Source organism: Kryptolebias marmoratus, linkage group LG22, assembly GCF_001649575.2.
Source record: "Kryptolebias marmoratus isolate JLee-2015 linkage group LG22, ASM164957v2, whole genome shotgun sequence".
NCBI classification, from domain to species: domain Eukaryota; kingdom Metazoa; phylum Chordata; class Actinopteri; order Cyprinodontiformes; family Rivulidae; genus Kryptolebias; species Kryptolebias marmoratus.
Genome location: NC_051451.1, coordinates 27,522,518 through 27,546,397, shown reverse-complemented (window position 1 = coordinate 27,546,397; position 23,880 = coordinate 27,522,518). Strand labels below are relative to the sequence as shown.

The window sequence follows — 23,880 nt, the reverse complement described above, 5'->3', positions numbered from 1 at the left end:
CTGTAAAAATAAGAGGTACAAATAAGAAACAGCTGGAGGAGCATTTTACACCCAATTAGGTTAATTGGCATCAGGTCAATAAGAGGACTGGGGATAAAAAGAGCATTTAGAGGCTGAAGATGGGCAGAGGTTCACCAGGCTGACAGGTTCTGGTTCTGGTTCTGCTCAGGAACACTGTCTGTAAACACAGCTCACCGTGCCGTCCACAAATGCTGCTTAAAGCTCTATCAGGCAAAGAAGAAGCCAGATGTGAACAGATGTCTCCTCTGGACCAAAGGGGAGAACTGTTCTGGGGTCAGACTGCCTCTCTGATGGTATGGGGGTGCATTAGTGCCTCTGGAAAGGACCTGCTCCCATCCAGGACTGTTGGACAGACAGAATGGGACAACATTCCCTATATTTTGAATAAAATGTGGGTTTATGGGATTTACAAATAATTTCATTCTGTTTTTTCCTTTTAATTTTACACAATGTCCAGACTTTTCCAGAATTAGGTCGTTTATTTAAGTAAACAAGTTCGCCTCCACACCTACTGGCTCACATAACACCCTTTAAATTGTAATTAACTGCAGAGAATGATTTATTTATTTGTCTTTGGTTTATGATCGACATATCTGACAGAAACAGATATGTATATTTTTAATTTAAAGATGCGCCTCAAGGGAATTGGCAAAATATTTGAAAATGGGAAGATATGACTAATGCTTGGCTCTTAAAGACGATGTTGACAAGTTGTTTCATTAAAGGCACAGCAAGTAAAATATAATTCTTATTGGATTTTTTGGGGTTGGATGAAAGAATTATTTCCCTCTTTGACACATTAGGCAGACCCAAACATGTATAAGAGTTCTTTATTTCTAATAAAGATGAATATATGAGAACATATAGGACATTTTCATGATGATTAATACATTCTTGCAAACTGCTTTACAAAATCAAGGAAAAGATGATCTAAGTTAACGTAGCTGTGGAGCAAACTATACAAATCAGCATGACAAACTGTGGCCGCTGCATCAAACATGAAAACTTGTACAACTTTTAAAGGTACACTTTTCAGACACACAAAGCACACATACATTGTATGTGTTTTAATCCTTTTTTTTTCTTTTTTTTTTTTAAGTTGTCAGGACATAAAACACTACATTACACTACACCATTCACAGATTCAGCAGTCTGTTTAAATATCTAATTTCTACAAAGTGAATTTACATTTTTTTTTTTAAAGTACAAAGTGCAAATACTATTGTTTCCGTTGTTGCCGGTTGGTGAGGGCAGATCCTCTGAGCGGCCTCAGCCTTGCTTCTTTGATGGATTCTGAGAGGCAAGAAGTAAAATGGTTTCAGTTAAATATACACATGTGTGTTTGGACTTGGACTCCACATTTCTGCTTTAGGACCCGCCTTCACTGCTCTGGATATTTTTTAAAAATTGACTTTATGCTGCACTTTCCATGCACAGAGAAAACTTTTGGTGAGGAAAATTAAATGAAAAAAAAAAAGCTTTCCAAAGTGGAGATTTAAAAAGAAACAACAGACGTTGTGACGTTGCAGCCTGTTTTGTGCATGCTCACCATCAGTGATGTGGAAATCCAAAAGGTTGGAACAGTTTTTTAAAAATTTGAGTAAACCAGTCCCTCCAGGATTTCGTGGGGCATTTTCCTAAAAGTTGCAATTTTTTTTTTTACTAGAATCAATAAAAAACTATAATTTTTAATATATAAACCAAAAATACTTCCTAGTTTTGTAAGATAATTCCCAACAAACACTGACATTCTCAAAAGGTGCTTTATTTGAGAACTTTGATAGCTTCTAAACTGACATTCATGACCATTTCTGGATTGTCCCTGGTCTGCAGCTCTCCTCACATGTTTGGCAGAAGAAGAGACAAGACCGCAGAAACGGTGGCGAATCACTTTAGAAACAATAAAAATTGGGTTAAAGTTGCGGGAAAGTTGCAGTGTTTTGGGCAAAGTTGCTAAAAGTTTAGATTTCGCGGGGTTTGCGTTAATAGTTGCAACATCGCAAAATCCTGGAGGGTCTGATAAACTAAGAAGAAAACATAGTTTAAGAAAATATCAAACAGATAAAACAACCTTACAGACTGACTGTAATTATGCTGCTAATTTCTCATGCAGCTACTTTACTTACTAGCTTACTGGAAGGTAAGTCCTCTCCTGGTTTGGACCCTGTAAGACACAGTTGGACGACATTCATCTGTTAAGGTTCATGTAGAAACGCCTTCGGACTTTACAGAAAATGATGTTGTTGAGCTCACCGTCATCCTTGGTCACCCCCAGGCAGCCCATCAGCTCCTGCAGAGACAGCGCCTTGTTGTTGCTGATGTCGCAGTACTCCACAAACTTTTTAACGCACTTCTTCGGCTTGGACTTTTTGCGCAGGAAGCGCTTGAAAGGCTTGATCTCCTTCTTTCCGATGTCCCCGCTGGTGTTTTTGTCCAGCTGACTGAAGTACCAGTGGACGACCCTCTCCTCCAGGGTGTGACTGGGGTCCGGCTCGGCAATCCTAAAGGTCAGGGATCAGTTCTTCAGATTATCAGATAACTATCAGGATGAAGTTTGGTGAGGTTCATACATTTGTGCACTTTACATGCATAAGTAATTAAAAGATGAAGACATCCTTTTCCAAATGCCGTACCTTCCAGCAGATGCTGGATCTGTGACAGCATGCACCATGTCTGTCGACAGCGCATCAAGAACACTTGTCAGGAACTCTGTTTTCTTTGCCCCGGGGCAGCCTGGAAAATAAACCGCACAGACATGAGCGTCTGAGAGCATACAGTATTCAGTTCATACGGGGATTAAAGGTGCTGTGTATTTACGAAGAAATGTGTCTCAATAAAAACATTTTCATGGTCAAAAGCGATGCAGAAATATTGGAACGCTTCCACCGCAGGAGGACTGATCGATGCATGCTCGAAGGAATGCATATCGCCCGCCGTTTTCACGCCAGAGATCAAAACCTTCTGTGACGCACAGAGTTATGTGTTGTGAATGACTCTCAGCTACTACCACACCAAATGTTGGCTCAATATCTGTAAAAGTGACTGAATTATAACCATTTTTGTGCTTTAGTAAGGTAGGAGGCTGTGGCAACCATCTTGAATTGGATTGGCTCCAAACATTAGTTGTAGATGTACACCCAGTGATTAAGTTCTGAAAGTTTAATTAAAATGTTCATGAGATATTTTGCTAACAGACACTATTGCTCATAAATCAAATCAATCATCCGGAGACAAAACAACACAATTTGTGTTGGGTAACACAATCAGCTGGTGGCCCAAACATAAAATTCTTCCTCTTTCTATTAAAAACCAAACCCTACAATCCAAGGGACACCGCTGAAGGAAATGACCCCGATGACAGTAAATGTCTGTCGGGCCGTAAACTTTTAAGATGTTTGTTGTAGAAGAGCTGAAGGCTTTCCTTACTCTGGCCGCGGAGGAGAGGAAGAAATTCTCCACAGGTTGCTGCTCTTTTTACGGCCCAGGCCCCCGAGGGACCAGATTCTCCTGTTCTGGAGATAATAGCACACTTTGTGCCTCGCTAACAGGTGGCGGCCAGCGCTGGAGGTAAACACCCAGCCATCACTCCGCCTTTCAGAGCCAAGGGCTGAAACATTCACATCCCAAAACTCCTCCATTGTCACAGGCAGAATAGAGCCTTTTAACGACGGGTTAACTCATTTCCACTGCAGCCAGCGGACAGTAATTACGAACACCGGTGTAGTGTTTTCAACTCTTACAACGACTCTAATTTCAAAAGATTTACCGTACCACTTTAGTTACAGAGCAGCAATCAGAACAACGAAACAAACAGGCGTGGGACAAAAGATAAAACAAACATAAATCTACAGGAGAAGAGGAAATATCTAACAATAAGATCACAGTCATCCTCTCAGAGTGGGTCAAAGGTGAGGGAGTAAAAAAGTTTTTTTTTTAAACGAAGGAGCCTGTTTAATGCAGCCAATCATTCCAGAGTTTGGGAAGAGCTCCATCACCTCTGAGCTCACATCGAGTCCTTGGAACCAACAGAAGAACAGGGACAGACCTGTTAGGAGACTAAAAGACAAACAAAAGAATCTTAAAATGAGTTCAGAAGTGGACTGGAAGCCACCGAAACGGGGGAAATGTGTTCAAAATGGAGCTGCAACAGAAGACGACTGATCCAGAAAGATTAAAGTAATCAAGCTGAGAAGATATAAAAGCAGGTACTCCTGTCAAGATTTCTTTCAGACAGGATGGACTTTATTTTAGACAGCTGTTCCAGCAGAAAGAAGCAGAACTTTGTTTAGTTTTAAAGAAGGATCCATTTTCACTCCCAGGTCGGTGAAGATGTTCCTCTCATAAGGGAGGAATGTTAATGCAGGGTTCCTGCTGGTGCAAATCATGAATTTTTAAAATAAACTTAACATTACCACTGTGATGTGAGCTATCACCATTAGCCCATCACCTCTGTGCTGTTTTCTTGTTGTCCCAACCAGCTTCACTTTGTTTCCGCCTTAAAGCTTCTATCTCACCCGGCTGTAACCATCAGGGACTTAGTAGGACTTCCATGACCCTAGGCCAGTAAAATATTTGACCCAAATGGCCAAAGAAGATCCCTTCCAGGTCCTTTTGCGGTGAATTATTCTAGACTGTGACACATTTGTCCCCTTGGAAGGAAAAGTGTTCAGTGTTTTCACCGTAATGCTGCAGGAATCCGAGCGTCTCTGCAGCTCATTTAAATGGGAAGCCATCAGGTAGTAGTTTAGTCCCTTCCTTTTTGGCAGCAAAGGGTTTTCTTGTGGGAGAGAAACAAATCGGCCTCTGTGTGTCGGGATGCTTTTTGCCCAAAAGGCAGAACCCGAATGTGCCTCCTGCCATTCAAAGAAAATTGCATTTGGACATTTTCTGTTCATTTCAAGTCTGCAGAAGCAAAAGGCTGATGTCTTGTTTTATAATAATCCAGAAGGAAATCAAGTTGCAAAAGCCTGTGAAACCTTTGCCAGTAAGAGTGTATTTACATGTGTACTTCTGTGTGTTAGTGCTAATAAGAAGCAGTGTTTTTCTTTGGAACCAGATGGAGCAGAGCCCTGTCAGCACTCACAGCCGCAGCTCCCAAAGATCCCGCTCTGACGAACAAACCAATCACTCAGCTTTCCAAGGCAAGTCGCTCCTTCCTCGCCTCTTGGCCCATAAACCTCTCATCACCAGTTCTTCAACAGCAACGTGAAGGCAACGTTTATAATTACCCCGATTTTGTACTCTGACAGTGTTTACAGTCACTGACGCAATTTCTTATAAAGAAAACAAGACTTTTTTTTAACCTAAACTGTGGCTTGTTTTATAATTGGAAACCTGGCTGATGGAAAGATTTGTTGCTCTAACAAGGATCCATCTATGATCGATCTGCTCGTCTGCCTGAAACAAGTCCCTGACGCTCGAGCAGAAGCTGAATTGTTGTGGTGCTAAACGCAGCACCTGCAGAGCGGAGCGCCATCTGGGCTTGCGGTTACATAAACAGTCGCTGATGAGACCAAAACAGAAGCAACTCTGTTCAGATTCTACTGGATTATTAACATGTTGACAAAGAAAGAAAGAAAGAAAGAAAGAAAGAAAGAAAGAAAGAAAGAAGGAAAGAAAGAAAGAAAGAAAGAAAGAAAGAAAGAAAGAAAGAAAGAAAGAAGCAAATTTACTCAGAAAATCAGGTTTAACTGGGACTTAGGTTGTTGCAACAAAAACCTGATAAATGAAGTTGAGTTGTGGCATAAAAACTCAAATTAAAGGCCTTGCATCCCTTGAAAGAAGGCATATTTTAGCCAAACATATAAAACTGACTGAGTAAAAGCCATTTTGTGTTGGGTAATGTTAATTGCCATTAGCATTTAACAACGTATAACTGAAATCAGATGTTTTCCTAACATGCATCACCTGAATATACGCAAGCTTGGTTGTAATTTTTGCTTTTTTGACTATTATGAAACAGCCTTAAAGGGACAATCTGATCATTTTTGAAGTCACGCGCTGTCAGATAGTCACCAATAGTTATTACAGCGTTGTTACACGTTGTTATATTAATTTAAAGGAGGAGTTCTTTCATAAGCTTGAAAAACAATAAACATGAACTCTCAGTTGGCTAGCCATTAGCCTTGCATCGGAGGACGGCTGACTGATGTCACGCCTGATAGTTATTTGACAGAACGTCACTTTAAAAATGACCAGACATCTGATCAACTAGCATCCAAATGTGGAGCATGGTTGTTGAATCCATCAGTAGTCCAACCATGATGCAAAGACTTCTCCAACATGTAGTTTTTTGTTAAAGTCTACCTTGTAAACATCCTTTAATCACAGTTTTACATGTAGCTGAGCCCACCTCATGACTGATCCTCTGCCCTCAGTCTAATTATCTACACCACCATCAGTCTTAGTATCACCACCTGTCTCTGGCATCCTATTATCCATTATCTCCACCTCACCTCCCCACTGATTCTCCTCTGCGCTTTCATTCCACCATCCTCCATCTCAAATATCAGCCGAAGATTAATCCTCCCCCAGTCTGTCCCCGTCTCTGTGCTCGCTGACCGGTGAAGGGCAGTATCTGGCAAACCTCAAGCCTTTATTTATCAAGCATTTCCCTGACCATCGGTGTTAATGTCACACACTCTTACACACACACACATACACACGTTATGTCTCTCTATCTTTGCAGAGACTTTCCATTGACTTCCATTCATTTCTACACCCTAACTACAGCCTAACCCTGACCCTTACCCTAACCCTAACCATTACCAGTACATAGCTAACCCTAAACCAAACCTAAACTCAATTCACACCTTAGTCCTAAATCTAACCCCTAACCCAAAAACATCATTTCTCCTCGTGGGGACCAGGCTTTGGTCCCCACGAGGAGCAGTTGGTCCTCACAAGGTAGTATATGTTAGGAAAATTGTCCCCACAATGTATCAAATACATGGCCACACATTGTTATTACTAACTTGAAAGCGTGGCAGCAGTTGGAGGCCAAAAACCTCTGAGGAGAAAAAATGGCGTCTAACTGCAGCCATTACGGACGTACCTTGGAGATGTCTGCTTCTGTAATGGTCCTTGGGTTTGGCTGGATGGGCTCGGGCATTAACGTCACATTTTGGCTGTTCGTACCTGCCACAGTAAAAATGTGAAAAAAGTAAAAGTAACATTGGGTGAAAGGTGATATCTACATGAGCAAAACTGTCCTTGTTAAATCAGACGAATGCATTTCGTGCCAGATTTTCAGACTAAGATAATTTTATGTTGAGAAATGAGAGTTAAAGCCTTTTTAGTCAAACTTTGACATTATCATCATATGTAATTTCAGAGTTTTATGAACAACTGTCAGCTTCTACAGCACCAAAGTTGAGCTCAATATCTTTAAAACTGACTCCGTTAAAGCCAATGTTTGATAAGTTTGATTGGCTGCAGCAGCCATCTTGCATCAGGTTGACTCCAAAGCTTAATTAGTTGTAGATGTAAAGCAAATGATTACGTTCTGCAAGCTTCATGAGATATTTTGCTAACAAAAACAATGCCGCCTGCCGCCAATAAGGCAGGCGATAATTATCCCAGCTTAAGGGTTCAAATAATTGTTCTGTGGCAAACCAGTGGGCGTGAAACTAATCCAAAATAAGGGAAGGACTTGGAGCTCCGCCTTCCTGAGAACAGAAGGCGGGAGGGGGGTGATGATGATGATGAGGAAGGCAGACGGGGAGCGTGGGACACGAGGAAGCGTTCACAGCCTCCCTTGGAGAGACGGTTATGTCCCTGTTGCTGCTGTGCAGCTGGGTTAAATGCTGACCCAGGACAAGTTGGAAAATCCACAGTTTCAAGCTGTTTTAAGGCATCAAACACCCACTCCGCCCTCCTCTCATCAGTCTGCTTAGAATTAAACTTGGATGCATTTTGTCTCAAGCCAGCATCTCACAGGGCTGCAGCTGCTGGACCCAAAAATGCAAGAAAACGGGCAAATTTCTCTGTGTCACTGAGCTGCTTTGGTAGTCACAGAGCCGTAACAGTCGACCTGTGACAAGGTGAGTGGGCTCTGTCTGTGCAGTCTGTGTCACCAGCTGGATGTGGGATTTAACAGCCTGAACAACAACAAACAGACTCATCACAGAGGAAAGGAACAATGATGACACACAGCAACGCTGCATTTAGTTAAAAGAAACTGGTTAACCACCAACAGGGTTGCTAAACTGAGTTAATTCAGCTTTATTTTGAAAACAATGCGAGGGAGACGTCACATTTAATGCGTAATGATCCACATCATCACAGATGAGTTCACGCCTCGTTTGGTTCCAGTTCGCTTCATTTCTGAAAACTCACATCTATGTGAGGCGAGGAAACTGTGCAGCCCTCGCAAATGTTTTGAGACATTTTGGAGACTCCCTCATCAATATTTTATTGGGGAATACACAGAATATATTTTAGTAATAATTATAGAATTATAATTTCAGATCCCTACAGTGTAATTTCAGCTACCTTCACTGGTTGAAAGGTTTTCTCTAAACCGTTTATTTGTGCTTTCAACAACATTTTCCTCTTTTGTTGTCAGGATAAAACTGTTCCAGGCGGACTGTTTCTACGTCCATCGACAATAAGTAGGAAAAAAAGAAATGGATGTTTTTATTTAGAACATGAAGACTGAGGTGCACTTTAAAAGCTCAGATTGATTTAGATACAGCTGCGATTTGGTCATCAGTTTCTGGTGTCACCCTTAAAGTAATCTGCTGTTCGGGTTCGGGTTATTTGTGGCCCACCTGGTTGAGGTTCCTGGTATCGGCCTCCCGGTGTCCACCAACACACACCAGCAGTAACCGGTGGAGGGGTGGCACTGGACCGGCTTGTAGAGTCCGCCGTGGGCGCAGTCCGGTACAAATACAGCGTCGTTGTCGCGCAGCCGCTTCTCCTCCAGGGCAGACTGATGCTCCTGGTCGCACGATGGGGCTGGAGAGAGAAGGGTCAAAGGTCACATGCCTGTCGCCAAACTAAAAGGATGTCTTTAACATTCAGGCCTTGTCCCAAAATAAACTTTTCTTTTTTATTTCTAAAAACATCCTTTTAAACACGGCACTGTTTCTAAATGTTTTCGTCCACATGGAAAGATGATGCTGTAGGAGCGGTGCCAGGGCTTTATGTGGCGCTGTAACTTTTTAAAATACACCAGAAACAGGAAACAAGACATGGAGCATGAAGTCTGCAGAGGTGAAGCACAAACTGTTTAATATATACAACCTGTGGTTCAAACTGGAAACACAAGAGTGCAGGAATATCACTTGATGTATAAAATAGTTTTTTATTTTCTGCAGCGTTTTGTTTTTCTTGTATTGACAGTTCAGTAAAGTGATACCGACCTTATTGGTTGTAGATATTTTGGTGTAATAAAGGTTTAATAATAATAATAATAATAAAGGTTTGCTCTGCTCTATTTAAGGTTGTTGCTGTTCATCAGCTGAAGTAATACAGGACACGAAGGTTTGGCTGTAGATAAAATCCAGCATCGGCAGCACGTTAAAGGGGCTCCGAAAACGCCGTTCCCATGAGGTCGGAGTATTTCTCACCAGCCTTGACCGACACGTTTGGATATTCAGGGTGTCTGAAATCATTTACATTTAAAAGAGAAACGAAAGCAGCTGCTCTGTCGTCACTTTCGTTCCACCGCTCTTGTTTCAGTTCCTTCAGAGAAAGGAGGCAGACGCAGTGGAGGATGACGATGTGCTCAGTGCCGTTTCATCCCCCCCCCCCACGCCCCGTGGCACTGTTTACGAACATTAACAGGTTAATAAGTTAAGTAAATAGCTGGACACTCCTCTGCCCTTTGTGGGTGTTTGTGTGAGGAACAGAAAAGCTCACTCAGGCTTCACAAACCCACACGAGGATCCTGTTTGTTGAAATGTTCAAAATCTCCAGGAAGAATGCAATTCTTTACAATTCTGTCCTCTATCTGTCTTGATGGGACAGAGATGGGACTCTGTTCAGCCTCAGCAGGATCTATTTAGGCTTTTTCTTTTCTTCTCCTCTGCCATGCTGCTCTCTGATAAAGATAAGAGCATTAAAATCAGGACTGGAAGAAGGAGCTTTAATTTCCAAGCTGTCCCACTGTTCAGCCTCGAGGCTCAGATGCTGCTGCGGGATTATGGATATTCTGTTTCTGTTTGTTTTCATGACCGGCTCAGAAGAGACCAAATGAAATGCCTCCCTGCTTTCTAAACCAAGTCTCTTCGCTCCACTTCATCTGTATGGACTGTCTTTGTAGGAGCGGGAGTTTTTTATTTTTTTTTTCTCACCCCAATACCTCAAAGAATATATGGTAATCAAAACCATCAATGCTGCATTTTTCAGGCTTTTTAACGGTTGTAAATTATGATAATGGAATTCACACTGAAAGCCACACATGCACAGAAGGTTCTCATCTTTGAGCCTGCCTAAAATATGAAATTTAACTCTTCCCCCAAGAGCAAAGAAGGGATATAAAGACAAACATGCACGTGTGTAAAAAAGAGGAGAGTGGGAGATCCTGTGTTTGTGCCATGTGATGATAATTACAGACTTGTTGCAAAGCAGAAACCACAGTGAAGCAGATCCTCAAAGCCTGGTGCACTTCAACACCAAGACTTATAGCTTTCACTGTCCTTAAAAGACAGGAACTGACTCAAAGGAAGATGGATTGCTCACGCAAGTAAGACAAAAAGGTTTGCCATTGTTTCAAACTCACGAGATGCTCTGGTTCTGTTCTGCCGGCTGCGTTCCCGTTCTGTCCACAAAGAGGGGGACTGGGACGTGATTTCTGCAAAACACCAAGACAGATTTATTACCAGGAATCCAGAACAAATGCAAATGTAATCTGAGCCAGAACAGGTACTTCTAAAACTTCTGTGCTGCAGAAACAGTTTAGTCACTTTGAGCGTCAGTATTAATTTAACATAAAACACCAGGAGTCAGCTTCTTCTTGTAAACTAATTAGTTTCAATTAGTTGAAACAAATTAGTTTCAAGTGTATATCTTGTCTTTGACAGATCCTTGTTCTTTTTCTGAAGAGGGCAGGTGGAGAGAAACAGTCAGAAACTAAGGGCTGCTTCTTGTTGCATCACTTTGTCAAATCCCACCATCCGGATGTTAGCTGGCAGCGCCCCCAGTCAAAGACCATAAGAGACGGTATTTTAAGTTGTCACAGGTGGAAACAAGTCAATCAGCATCTATTTATGCTCCAGCTCAAAGGTTACGGTTGACCCTTTAGTCTGGAAGACTCTGGCTTGGAGGAAAGTTGGAGGGTTCCTCGTCACGAGACCTTTTGCTGTTCTCTGTTTGTGGCATCTCCTCCAACTAGTCACAATCTTCTCTCTCCCCAAGCCCCTCAAATTACAGATGTGGTTCTGACCTGCTCAACCTAATCAACATCCAGTCTCAACTTATTGCCTGGTGTAGCTACTGCACAAGTCATTCTAGTTTTAGTTTTCTGTATTTTACAAACCCCAGTACCTGCCATCACATGTCTGCATGCTTTGGCTTTCTGGAGGAAGGCATGACCTCCTGATTCTGCTCCAAAATTCCTCCTGCAGGTCTGTTAATGATTCCTGAGCTCAGAACTAAATGTTTCTGAGACTAAATTTGGGTTCCACTATAAAACCTCTGATGCGGTCAGTGGCATCTTAAAACACAGACACATTTTTATGTTTTTTTTACACAGACTACTTCATAAACGCTCACCTTCTTCTTCTGTGACAGGCTGTGGAACCACCGCAGTGACAGTCTCATCTGCATTTAGAATGGAGAATATTTGCAAGGAGACTACAATTACAAGAGATAGTTTCAGATCAGAGAACTTTAACCATGTGAGATTTTGCACGTTGCCCGGTGAAGAAAGAAGCAATGAAATGTGTAATGATACAGAAAAGGATGCATGTGTGCTAAAAGGATAAAACAGACTGGAAAAGGAGCAGAAACACAGAAGTACAGCATAGTGGTTTCATAAATCTTGTGGTGATGGGTGGGAATGCTAAAAAGGATGGATTGAGGTCAGTTAAGGAAGAGTAGAAACTGGTCATCCTTGTTTGTTTTCTTAAATAAAATATGAGAGCTGTGTAAAAGTGGGGAGAAAATACGAATTAAAAAAAGCAATTAACTTCTATGTTTGACCTGTGGAAGGAACATGAGGACAAAAAGAACTGCTGAGGGTGAAACTGGATTAACCTTTAGGGTAGCATCTCACCGGCCTGCTGGAGACTAACTGGTGGCTCAAAACAGTAAGAAAACAGGCAAAGAGTTTGAAGTTTGAGAGGCCAGATTTTGGAAACCGCTGCCTATTTTCATGTGCAATTTGGAAATGACGATAGGTAAATTGGGCCCAGTTATTAAATAATAATTATTTATTGTCGGAGTGGTTTTTAGCTGAAAACATTCAGGGATGTAGGATGGCTGGAGGCTGCCAAAGCTGACTATTTTTAAAAGGAAATTTATCACAAATTGTTTGTGCACATGCTCAAAATTCAAGCGGAACTCCAGAGATCATCTTAAAACATTTTAAAAACTCCTTTATAAATACCGTTCACCAACGAGTCTCCAGCAGTCACAGCTCAGTGAGATACTGGCTTCAAATTAAAGCTCCGTTTGTGTTTGAGACCAAGCATATATTAACTGGGAGCCACACATTAGATACCAATAAACTCCTACTGAAAAATCATGTTTACATTAATTTCAAGGTTCCCAAGCCGGCTGTTCATCTTCTCACACTTATCGGGTTGGGTTAAAACTCATAAAGTCAAACAGGCGATTATTCAGCTCGATTCGAGGGCGGAAATGCCGTTTAAAAAGTGCATTTGTGATCTGGGTTTATGATAAACCACTAATGATAATCTTTACTCCAACACCTCTTTTAGCATCTGCCAGGGAAACCCCTCGCGCTATTTGTGGTCAGAAGGCATTAGTTTTACTGCTGTTTGTCAGTCGTTAGCAGCATATGATTTCAGCCTGCAAAACAAAAAAAACATAAATGCACTAACTGCTGATATTCTGATCATAAAAGTGAATGAGATGCTGTCATGAAATTGTACCAGTTGGCTTCTTTTGAACCCAAATATTGATGCAATCCCAGCTGTTTTCAGAGCTGGCACGCCACAAACCTACAGTTTATTCTGCTTTTCACCACCCTGTTTATCCAAGCAGTTGAGTTTGAACCACAACCCACCCCCGTCACCTCCCGTCCTCCCCCCTTTCTCCCAACACTCTTCCTCCTCCTTTCTCGGTTTCTTGTGTTTCCCCTCGACGTATGTGCGGGGACTCGGCTGAGGCGGACACCATACTTACAGTGGGAAAGACGCAAAAGTCACACTGACAGGAATAACCCGTGTGGCAAACAGAAAAGTAATGTATATGTACTTTCTCTCTCATAAAAACACAAACACATTCGGAATCAATCTGAAAAAAATCCAAACCACCTTCTTTGTGAACATTAAAATCACATCAGTTAAACAAATCGGGCAAAAATACACAATTTCTGAAGTGAAGTCAGAGGAAAACATGCAGTAATGCAGCATGGTACGCTGTAAGTACTAGGTACACACCCTGTAAGTACAGTGTAACGAGTCACTTCATAAGACAGTTCTGAACCCAGTAAGTACCTGGTACACAACTGGTAGGAACCAGGTACTTACATTTTTAAGTTTTAGGCACATACCTGGTAATTACAGCATAACAAGTCACTTCGTACTACAGCTTGGTCCTGCTAGGTTCCCTGTAAATATCCCTTTAGGTACCAGGTACGTACCCTGTAAGGACTAGGTACACTTGCTGCAGGTACCAGATACGTACCCTGTAAGTACCAGGTAACCCTGTAAGTACCAGGTACACATGCTGCAGGTACCAGGTACGTACCCTGTAAGGACCAGGTACATATGCTGCAGGTACCAGGTACGTACTTGATAAGGACCAGGTACGTACTTGATAAGGACCAGGTACGTACCCTGTAAGGACTAGGTACACATGCTGCAGGTACCAGGTACATACCCTGTAAGGACCAGGTACATATGCTGCAGGTACCAGGTACGTACTTGATAAGGACCAGGTACGTACTTGATAAGGACCAGGTACGTACTTGATAAGGACCAGGTACGTACCCTGTAAGGACTAGGTACACATGCTGCAGGTACCAGGTACGTACCCTGTAAGGACCAGGTACATATGCTGCAGGTACCAGATACGTACCTGATAAGGACCAGGTACGTACTTGATAAGGACCAGGTACGTACCCTGTAAGTACCAGGTACATATGCTGCAGATACCAGGTACGTACTTGATAAGGACCAGGTACGTACTTGATAAGGACCAGGTACATATGCTGTAGGTACCAGGTACGTACCCTGAAAGTAACAGGTACACATGCTGCAGTGGGTAGCAAGTATGTACCCTTCAGTTACCAGGTACTTACAGGCTGCTGTGTATTTTTGTAAATATATAGCCTTCAGACTGCTCACACTCTGTTAAAATGACAGATTGGACACAGGCAGGTCTTTTCAGGTGACTCCAACGCAGATGCAGAGAAGCAGAAAGACACGTAAATCAAACATGAATACACAAACCCCTCCACACACACACAAACACACATAAAAACACAAGAGAAAACAAGCATTACTCCTGCAACACTAAACCTGTTTTGACAGCACTGTGTCAGTACCTCCAACTGGTTTGGCTCCATCCACGATCATTTCCAGTACAATGAAAGGAAAAAAAGAAAAAGAAGCTTATTTACATTTCAGTGACCTGATCACAACTGACAAACGTATTCCTTCAGTTTGCTTTTTTGTGGTTGGCTGGCTCCTTTCAATAAGCTGAAGGGGTATTCATCATAGTGTGCAGTGGTCAGAAGTGAACGGAGTTGCACAAGCCCACATTTGTACCCGTTAAGTCAACAACCGAGTGTGTCTGAGCCAAAGTGCTGACATTAAGGTACCAAGGCTAAACAAGCGTTCACAAAGAGTCGATGTGTTCCTGAGAGTTCCTTGTTTTTGAATTAAATTCTCACCTTCTTTACGCGGCGCTTTCGTGGTCAGTTTATCGTGTCTCGATCCTGAAAAAGACGACAGAATCAAAACAAAAATCGATCAAACTTAAGTTTTTACTTCTGACAACAAACAATACATTTAAGGACTTTTACCCACAAGTCTGAGTCAAGGTTATCAATAATTAATGTCTTACCTGTCGCAGATGGCTCTTTGAATGACCTCAGTTTGAAAAAAAAAAAGTTTATTTGTGTCCAGACTGATGAGCTAATAGCTAATGATTGCTGCTATAAAACACTTTTTAGCTGATGACTGCAGTAAAATAAACATTTTATGTTTCTACATTGATTTCAGGTTACATAGTTATTTGAACGCTGACTCAGCATTCACACTAAAGTTTTCATGTTTTTTTATTTTTCCACACTTCTTTTTGCCATCAAGCTCCTTCAACTTATGTTTTTTTAACTATTTATATATCAAAACATTCAGTTCATTCAGGAGATAAGTGGTGTGACTTTAGTTTTTGTAGGTTTTATGCTTTTCAAATCATTTAACTTTATTTAAAATAAAATTACCCACCGAAAAACATTGCTGCTAACATTGTTGTCTTTGAAACTGGCACTATATTTGTCTTCTTTTGCTGCTTTTAGCTCCTTTTAGCTGGTATTCTGCTTGTCTTTCAGACGTTTTTTGCTACTTTTAGCGTTGTGCTATTTCTTGCAAGAGTTGTTCTACTTTTGGATTTTAGCTCATGTTTTGCTTCTTTTAGCTCATTTCTCACTAGTTTTAGTTTTTAGCTTTTTAGCTTTTCCTGCCTGTTACGCTTCTTTTAGCTTTAACCTTGTTTCTAATTCTTCAGCTAATTTCAGCTGTCATTCGGTGCGCAGCAGTCAGACTGTATTTGCACAGAAAATATTACAGTTTTACCAATTTTAGCTTTGAGCCACCATTTTCCTCATTTTAACCACTGTTTAGCTGATTTTAGCTTCACCATTTGCTATATTTAGCATCTGTTTGGCTACAATTGTGCAGCTTTTAGCTTCGGTTCTGATTCATTTAACTTTCAGCTTCTTTTAGCAAATTTCAGCAAAGTCATTCGGTGCTCATCATTTATTTCTCTCGTTTGCATCAACTCAAATCCCTAACAAAGAGAATGCTGTTTTACTACAGTTTTCTTTCTAACTATAATCCAATTAAAGGTGGAAAATACGATCTTGTTGCTCCTGCAGAACCACTGAGACAGAACCTCCCTTGCAGTCGGAATCACAAAGAGGACATGTGGCATTGGTTAGTTTGTTGTACGGCAGAGAATATCCTCCAGGAACTTTTACACTCTTTACAGGAAAACTTGAAGCTTGTTGCTCAACTCTGCAGCAGGGATTTTCACCGGGTTTGTTTAGACCGCAGCGCAGTGGCTTGAGCTGTGATCAGTCCCGGGGTGGCCCTGGGTCCAGTCACACACCAGCTTCCCACAGAACCGAAGACCAAAACTCTGATCCCTCACAAATATGGACTACCATGTTATACTGTCGCCACATGTCACCCACCTTGACATCGAGGCTTTTTATTGGCTACTGCGGAGCCACTGATGGGTCGGCCGTTAGGTGTGACACACCAGCAGTATCCGGTGAAGCTGTGGCACTGAACCTGAAACGATTAATACGACACGAGGTGAGCACGAGCTAAACCAGGAATCTGTAAAAATGAGATGCTTCATTTGAACAGGCAAAAGGTTTAAACCGTGGCTTTAAATTAAAATAAATAAAACTTGATTTCCTAAGACTGTTGTACGTGTTTGTAATCTAGAATAGCAGCTATGATTTGTTGCATTTCTAACTTTATTGTATTTTTTTTAAATATTCAGCTTTACAAAACTTCTTTCCCCATAAAAACACATTAAGTTCAGTTCCTTCAAAAACATTTTGTCTTTGAAATCTATTAGTCTGCTTTTGTCTTCTTAAGCTACTTTCAGCTTTTAGCTGCAGGTTTGCTACATTTAGCTTTTAGCTATTAATTAGTACACTTAGCACAACAAACTGTAGCTAAAAGCTATTTAGTTTAGATACAATTTCATTAATTTTAGCTAGTTTTTTGCTACATTTAGCTTTGAGCTATTGTTGTGCTATTTCTAGCTTTTAGCTACACTTATTTAGCTAGAGTTTTGCTACATTTAGCTTTATGCTACTGAAATTAAATTAAATCTGTTTTAAACATCAGTGAGTGAATGGGTGAATGATTGTAGTGTAAAGCGCTTTGGGGTCCTTGGACTAGATAAAGCGCTATACAAGTATAAGTGCAAGCCAAACATGTTAAAATTAGCTTTTATCTACAGTTTTTCTACATTTAACTTTTAGCTACAGTTGTGCTCTTTCTAGCTTTCAGCTACACATATTTAGCTAGTGTTTTGCTACATTTAGCTTTTGTTAATTTTGTGTTTTAGCTCTGGTTTTGCTGATTTTAGCCACTTCATTCTTCCACAGATGTGTTCATTGTTACCTCGCTGTATGTGCCGTCAGGGTTACAAACGGGCACGAAGACCTGCCTCCTGGCCTGCTGCTCTGTGTACTTCTTCTCTGCTACACATCTGGAAGTCTCTGAGGAGCACCACAAATCACCAGAATCACCAAACATCAGAGGGACTCATCACTCAAACCACAGCTCAACTATTTTCTTTTGCACCACAACTATGAAGCCAACATACTTAAAAAGCCGGAGGAAGATGTTGAATCTCGTAGACGGCGAGGAAGAATTGGAGGAAAGAAGGGGGAGAAATGCGGAGAGCGAAAGGGGAGACAGGAGGGGAAATGGTTCAGGACGTTAGTTTTGTGGCTCGGAATAGAAGCGGGTCCTGCAGACCTGCGCAGCGCCTCGTGGTAAAACCATTACTGAGTGAGACAGCTCATTTTCATCCTGCAAAATATTCCAGCCACCCGAGGAAAGAGCTGATGCACAGGAAAACCCCGTCCTGAATATCTGTCTCCCTATCCTCCTAAACTTTGACCATCTGCTAAGTTCAGCTCAAACTGTCCCCTCAAAGCTTTCGGCAGAATAATGCTTTTACCCGAGTCTGAGTGTGTTTGCTGGCCTGTTAGCAAAATATCTCATGAACCTGGACAGATTTTAGTGAAACTCTCAGAAAGTAATCACTGGATGAGCATCTAACTTTTGAAATCAACCCAATTCAAGATGGCCACTGTAGCTAATCAACCTTAAAAAACAAGAAAATGTTTAAATTAAATCATTTTTAATTTAAACATTTATAATAAATGTTTTTATGTTTTTATATAACAAAAAAAAAATGACTGGCGAGGCAGCAAAACTAAACTTAACAAAATACAAACACAAAAAGGTGAGGCCGGGCGAGGCCAGGCGTGGGAACCAGAAGACAAGAGCTACACCAGAGACAATGAACCAACGGGGAAGTGGAGAGAGTGACCAGGTTTTAAAGCTGAGGATGATTAGGGGAAGTGGGCACAGGTGAGTGATTAAAATTAGCAACAGGTGAAGATGGGCGTGGCGGGAGGACAAGAGATAAACAGAGGAGAAGTGAACGATGACAGAACACAAAAGGCAGAAACAAAACAAAGACAAAACACGAAAACAATAACCCAAAATGCAAAAGAAATCACAAAAAAAAAAAAAACAACAAACCCCCAAATCCTGACAGAAAACTGCTATAACTCAGATAATGAGTTAAATCTGGTGTGGTAGTAGCTGAGAGTCATCTCCAACGTACACTTTAAGCACTACCACGATATTCTGTAACATTGCAGACTAAAATGGTTTTAACTCTCTCCCCTCATCACAAGATGAAATTGATGTAAAATCTGGCACGAAAGGCGGCGGGCGATATGCATTGCTTTAAGGAACGCTGTGCCTTTGTTGCACCTTAGTCTTTACACACACGCTTCGTTGGCTCATCCCGTCATTCCACAGGTGCCCCGGCTCACCTGGCCAACAGCCCCAGCTGTGCAAACACTTGTTCAGCCGCAGCGAGTTTGAAGGGAACTTGTTGTGATTAGAGCCGGTGGAGCCTGATGCTTCACATTAAAACAGTGACTCATAATGAGTTTTAAAAAATAAACCTTCACCACTTTGGTAAAATAGCTGGCATTCGGTGGCGTGTTTGTTATTAGGATGCAAGAGGATGGGGGCTGTTTTGTCTCAGTCCGGAGGGTGTGTGCCACTGCTGAGGACAGGGGGGACAAGACGCGAGACGTTCTAAAGTTAGCAGCATTGGAAAAACCCGAAACCATCACCCTTCTCCTGGGGGCTCCGACCAAAAACGGAAAAAATGACAGGACACTTGAATCATCGGAGCGCAGTGATAGAAAACAAATGTGGTGCCACTTTTAGCCGCTTAAACACAATCCCATCCCTGTGCTTTCAGGACAGACGGGTCCTCTGGTTTATTTCTGCTGCTAATTCAATCACAGTCGATGGGATTTTAACTCCCCGAAGTTACAAGGACTTCTCTACCTCTCTACCTCTCTCTTTCTTTTAAGGGCTTCAGGAGGATTAAGTTTTGGATGTTGCAGTGATGTTCTGTCAGGTAGTTATCAGTAGTTAGCACCTTCTCTGCCGTGACGTCAGTCAGAGAGCACAGAGGATGGAAAAGGAGGCAGAAGTCTTCATCCAGGCTAGGCTAACGGCTAGCCAAACGAGGGGCCCAAACGTTTTTGTTTTAAAATTTTTCAGGCAATAATCAGAAAAAATAAGCTAATATTAAACCACTACACTTTGGATTGTTTAACTTTACACAATCTCCATAAACATAAAGATGAAAATAGATTTATTTCACAACAATAATAATAAAAAAAGCAAACAATGGATGTGGCCAGAAACTTTGGGGTTTGTTAGCGTGCATGTTGGTGAATTCTTGTCTGCCTTTTTTGTGCTTTTCTTGGGTCTTCTTCTGTCAGTATGATTCAAAATGTGACAGATGGTTTCTGATGGTTTCTTCAGCTCTTTATCTTCTCTCTGCACCGTCAGTCTGATCTACCTGGGGTTGCACTTCCTCTTGCGTCCATGTCTCAGGAGATTGCCCTTTTCTCCACGATCCACGCTCTGCGACTGAATGATAACTGATTGGCTTCACTTCACTTTAAAAGTCAGACTATCCCTTAGTGATACTGTTTCTAACTTCTGCATACTTAGTGCCAATTTAATCGTTCATATATCAAAAATGTCCAACCTAATTGAGAATAGTGTAGTACGACTTTCAATATTTGTAACTTTTATACTGTTTTATTACTTATTTTTATTTACAAAACATAAGAAATACACCGAGATCTTTTCAGTTCCTTCAGAAACATCGTTCTGCTTCAGCTGCTGGCTCTTTACTTGAATTCTTATGCTACTTATAGCTTTTAGCTACTGTTTTGTTTGTACTAACTAAAGGTTTCAGCTAATGATTTGCTACACTTAGCTTCTGGATACGAATTTGTTGTGTTTAGCTTTTATCTGTCGTTTTGCTAAATTTAGGTTTTTGCAGGTTTTGCTGATTTTAGCTCAAGCTATTTACCAGAACATCACTGTAAAAATCCCCAGACTGTCCTTTAATGATGCTTACAGTACAACTTTAATTCACTTCTAGTCTTTGTTTTCCTGAGTCACTGTCAGCCTCATCGAGCTCTTTTCCATCATATGAAAGAGGCTTTATCCTCGCTGTGTTGGGCCATAAACTGGCATTACAGAGTTAGTGAGCGGGTTGGGGTCACCGGGGGGTGTATGGGTTCTTCCTTCCAACAAGGACAACAACAATAAGGGAGTCTGTGAGCTGTCTGACCTCTCTGACTGCCCTTCCCCTCTCACGCTTCATTCCTCGTCTCCCGTTCGTCACATTTGTAGATTTTTGTTTCACCATCACTTCAGAGAGTTCCAACCCTTTCAAAAGAAACGAGCGTTTCTTCAAGGAATGCACGTTTCCTGCCGCCTTGCATGCCAAAGTTTAAACCAAGATAAGATCGGTTAGAATACGTGCTGGGGATGACTCTCAGCTACTACCACACCAAATCTTAGCTCAATACATGAAAAACGGACTGAGTTGAAGACATTTTTGTGTTGGTTAAAGTTTGAATCGCTGTGGCAGCCTCAAAGTTCATCAGTTGTAGATGTTCATTAAAATCTGTCCAACGGTTCATGAGATATTTTGCTAACAGACAGACGAACAAATACACACACATACAGACACATACAGACACAATTACATGATCGCCCTTTTCACAAAAGTTGTATTTTAACAAATTAACGACATCCCAGGGATGGTGTGAAACTGTTGACCCCGCTTCTCCTCGCAGCACTCAGAGATCCAATTATGCAGAATCGAATTTAACCCACTAACGTCTAATCCGACCCCCCCCTTCCCCCGTGATGCATTAGGCGGCGCTGAAGCGTGACTTGTGACCCGACCTTTGCACGGGCCCCGGCTGACCTCCAGCTGGGGGTCGCGGCACTTGGCCCGCAGGAACTCGCAGCGAGACGTGAAGGTCCTGCCGTCGGAGGCGCACAGGGCCTTCCGAGGCGCTCCGCTGCACTCCATGTTGCACTCCTTATCCTGATCCACCCGCAGGAACTGCAGAGGAGAGAGGGCAGGACATCAGCACAGTAATAAAGGAAAGATTCTGAGCTCGAATACAGTGGAAGTCAATGAGAGTTTGGGTGTCTGACCTCTGACCTCTGGGGGGATTTGAGAGAAAACTCTAAGTCTTATAGCAGCGAGACACACTGGGTGAAACATGTTTTTATCTTTTGATCCATAAACTGTATCAGAAATGTAAATATCGAGAGAATAAAAAGAGTTTGCAAAGATTTTTGGAACTTTAGAATCTAAAGATGCTATGGTAAAATCTTCTACAACCATAAAACCTAAACTGTGATTCAGTAAAATCCCTTCAATATCAAGTCTGTCTGAGATGCAGAGCTCCAAACAGGGCTGGGGTTTCTAAATCATTTCATCAAACAACCATTAATGTGAATGTAGGATTGCTTTGAGCTGTTCTTCTTGTTTCCAAAGCTGCTGGAAGAGAGAATCAAAAAATCGAGACGGAAACAAAAAATTAGCCGAACAGTAACGAGGGCGCTCTGATGGATAACTAACCACTTCTGCAGACTTTGTGCTATTTTAGTAAACCTTCAACTCATCCAGGAGATGGGTGCTGTGATTTTAATTTTTTATTTTCCTTTATAGTCTTCTCAATACTTTCCCCAGATCTCTTTATTTCCTTCAGAAACATTGAAATCTGATCCAGATACTGGTTCTGTTTTTGTATTTTTATGCTACTGTTAGTTTTAACAACTCAGTTTCAGCTTCTTTAGCCAATTTCAGTGAAATCATTCATCGGTTTCTCGAGTTATTTAATTAAAACAGCGGGGAATAACAAAAAGATCCTGTCAGCACCAAGCAGGATGGCTCTACGCTCCACTTCCTGCCGTCTTTGTCTCTGAGGCAACACCTGCACAGCTTTCCACCTGGACTCGTCCTGAAGATGTCTGACTTAGGCGTGAAAGGAGCAACAAGGACGGAGATTTGTGTCTGAATGCATCGGCACACCTGAGTCAATGCCACCTGTGTTGCTTGCCCCCCCCCCGGCTTTAACGGGCCACACAAAGCTGGCGAGGGAGGGGGGCAACAAGCTGTGACGGCTACAATCAATGAAAAGACTGAAGAAGCTGGATGTTTGTGCAGCTACACAGGGACTGGTGGGGGATTTATTTACTTTAAGTCAGTCATATTCAGAAACAAATAACCTCGATAAATTTATTGCTTTTTGCTTTTATAAAAACATGTTTGCACAAATGAAACAGACTTTTTTTTCTTCCAGTTTTAGACTTTTGTGTGTTTGTTCAGTTTAGACACTGCAAATATTCCCAGTTTTCTTTATCCTTCCAGGCATTTATGAGTCAAAGCCTCTCCCTAAATGATCGCTATGAACGTTAAAAAATAAAAGACAAGTGGCCCTGGGCACCGGGGGGAAGGGGGGGGTCTACAGCCCAGCCTGTCAGATCTGCTCATAAATCTTTCTCTGGGCAGATCGGACCCGTTTAAACACATCGGAGGCAAAACCAGGAGGGACGGGGGGAGGAGAACTCCTCAGGACTGAAGGTTTTTTCAAAAAACTTCATATAAAAAGAAAAGATGAAACTTAAAACTTGAATAAAGATGTTACTGTAAGAAACCTGCAGTTTAAAAAGTTATTTATGGTAACAAAACCCCTCTGAGCGAGAAATTGAATGATCTGAAATTATAAATGATGTGTTTGTTTGGTCAGTTTCATTTTAAATAAAGTGAAATATTTTGAAAAGTATAAAAGTTACAGAAACCAAACATCATCGCAGACTTTCCTCAACCGAGATGAACATTTAGCTTTTCTGAGATCTCGAGAGATGTGTTGGGATTGATGCTCAGCTACTACCACGCCTAATTTTGGGGGGTTTTTGTATTTGTGTTTCCCTTTTGGGCAGTAATTACAAAGATGAAATATGCCAATCCTACATACTGTACATCACTGCATTAATACTGAAGGAGCCGTGGTGGTATTCGGCTGTTTTTCTTCGCTTTCTGTCACATTTTTAGTTTGTTACTCCCTCCTGCAGCTGCAACAAAAAATACATCAAAACTTGGGTCTCACTCTAGAAAAGTGTAATGATCTTTGGCAGCAGGACATCGTACAGAAGAGATGAAATGAAGAAAAATAGAAAAATATGTCTCCCTAGACAACAGTGGGTTAATTTAGTCAGTTGAGAAAACTCGGTCCTGTTTGGAGTTCTAAACTCGGTCCTGTTAGGAGCTCTAAACCTGGTCCTGTTGGAGCTCTAAACCCGGTCCTGTTGGAGCTCTAAACCTGGTCCTGTT

General features: G+C 41.6%; 1 protein-coding gene across 2 annotated transcripts in view; it reads right to left on the bottom strand.

Moving 5' to 3' along the window:
* Positions 1-837: 837 nt before the first annotated feature.
* smoc2 (SPARC related modular calcium binding 2) overlaps positions 838-23,880 on the bottom strand; it is a 29,098-nt gene continuing 6,055 nt past the window's right edge. The window contains exons 2-13 of one of the 2 annotated variants that reach the window (XM_017424361.3): positions 21,438-21,600; positions 17,523-17,620; positions 16,574-16,673; positions 15,050-15,094; positions 11,740-11,820; positions 10,748-10,819; positions 8,793-8,979; positions 7,076-7,158; positions 2,655-2,754; positions 2,275-2,522; positions 2,148-2,185; positions 838-1,314 (exon numbers count right to left, since the gene is read on the bottom strand). In XM_017424361.3, the coding sequence (XP_017279850.1) occupies positions 1,291-1,314; positions 2,148-2,185; positions 2,275-2,522; positions 2,655-2,754; positions 7,076-7,158; positions 8,793-8,979; positions 10,748-10,819; positions 11,740-11,820; positions 15,050-15,094; positions 16,574-16,673; positions 17,523-17,620; positions 21,438-21,600 (1,239 nt within the window). In that variant the 3' untranslated portion in view covers positions 838-1,290. The remainder of the gene's footprint in view (positions 1,315-2,147; positions 2,186-2,274; positions 2,523-2,654; positions 2,755-7,075; positions 7,159-8,792; positions 8,980-10,747; positions 10,820-11,739; positions 11,821-15,049; positions 15,095-16,573; positions 16,674-17,522; positions 17,621-21,437; positions 21,601-23,880) is intronic. The other variant, XM_017424362.3, reaches the window with a different exon arrangement.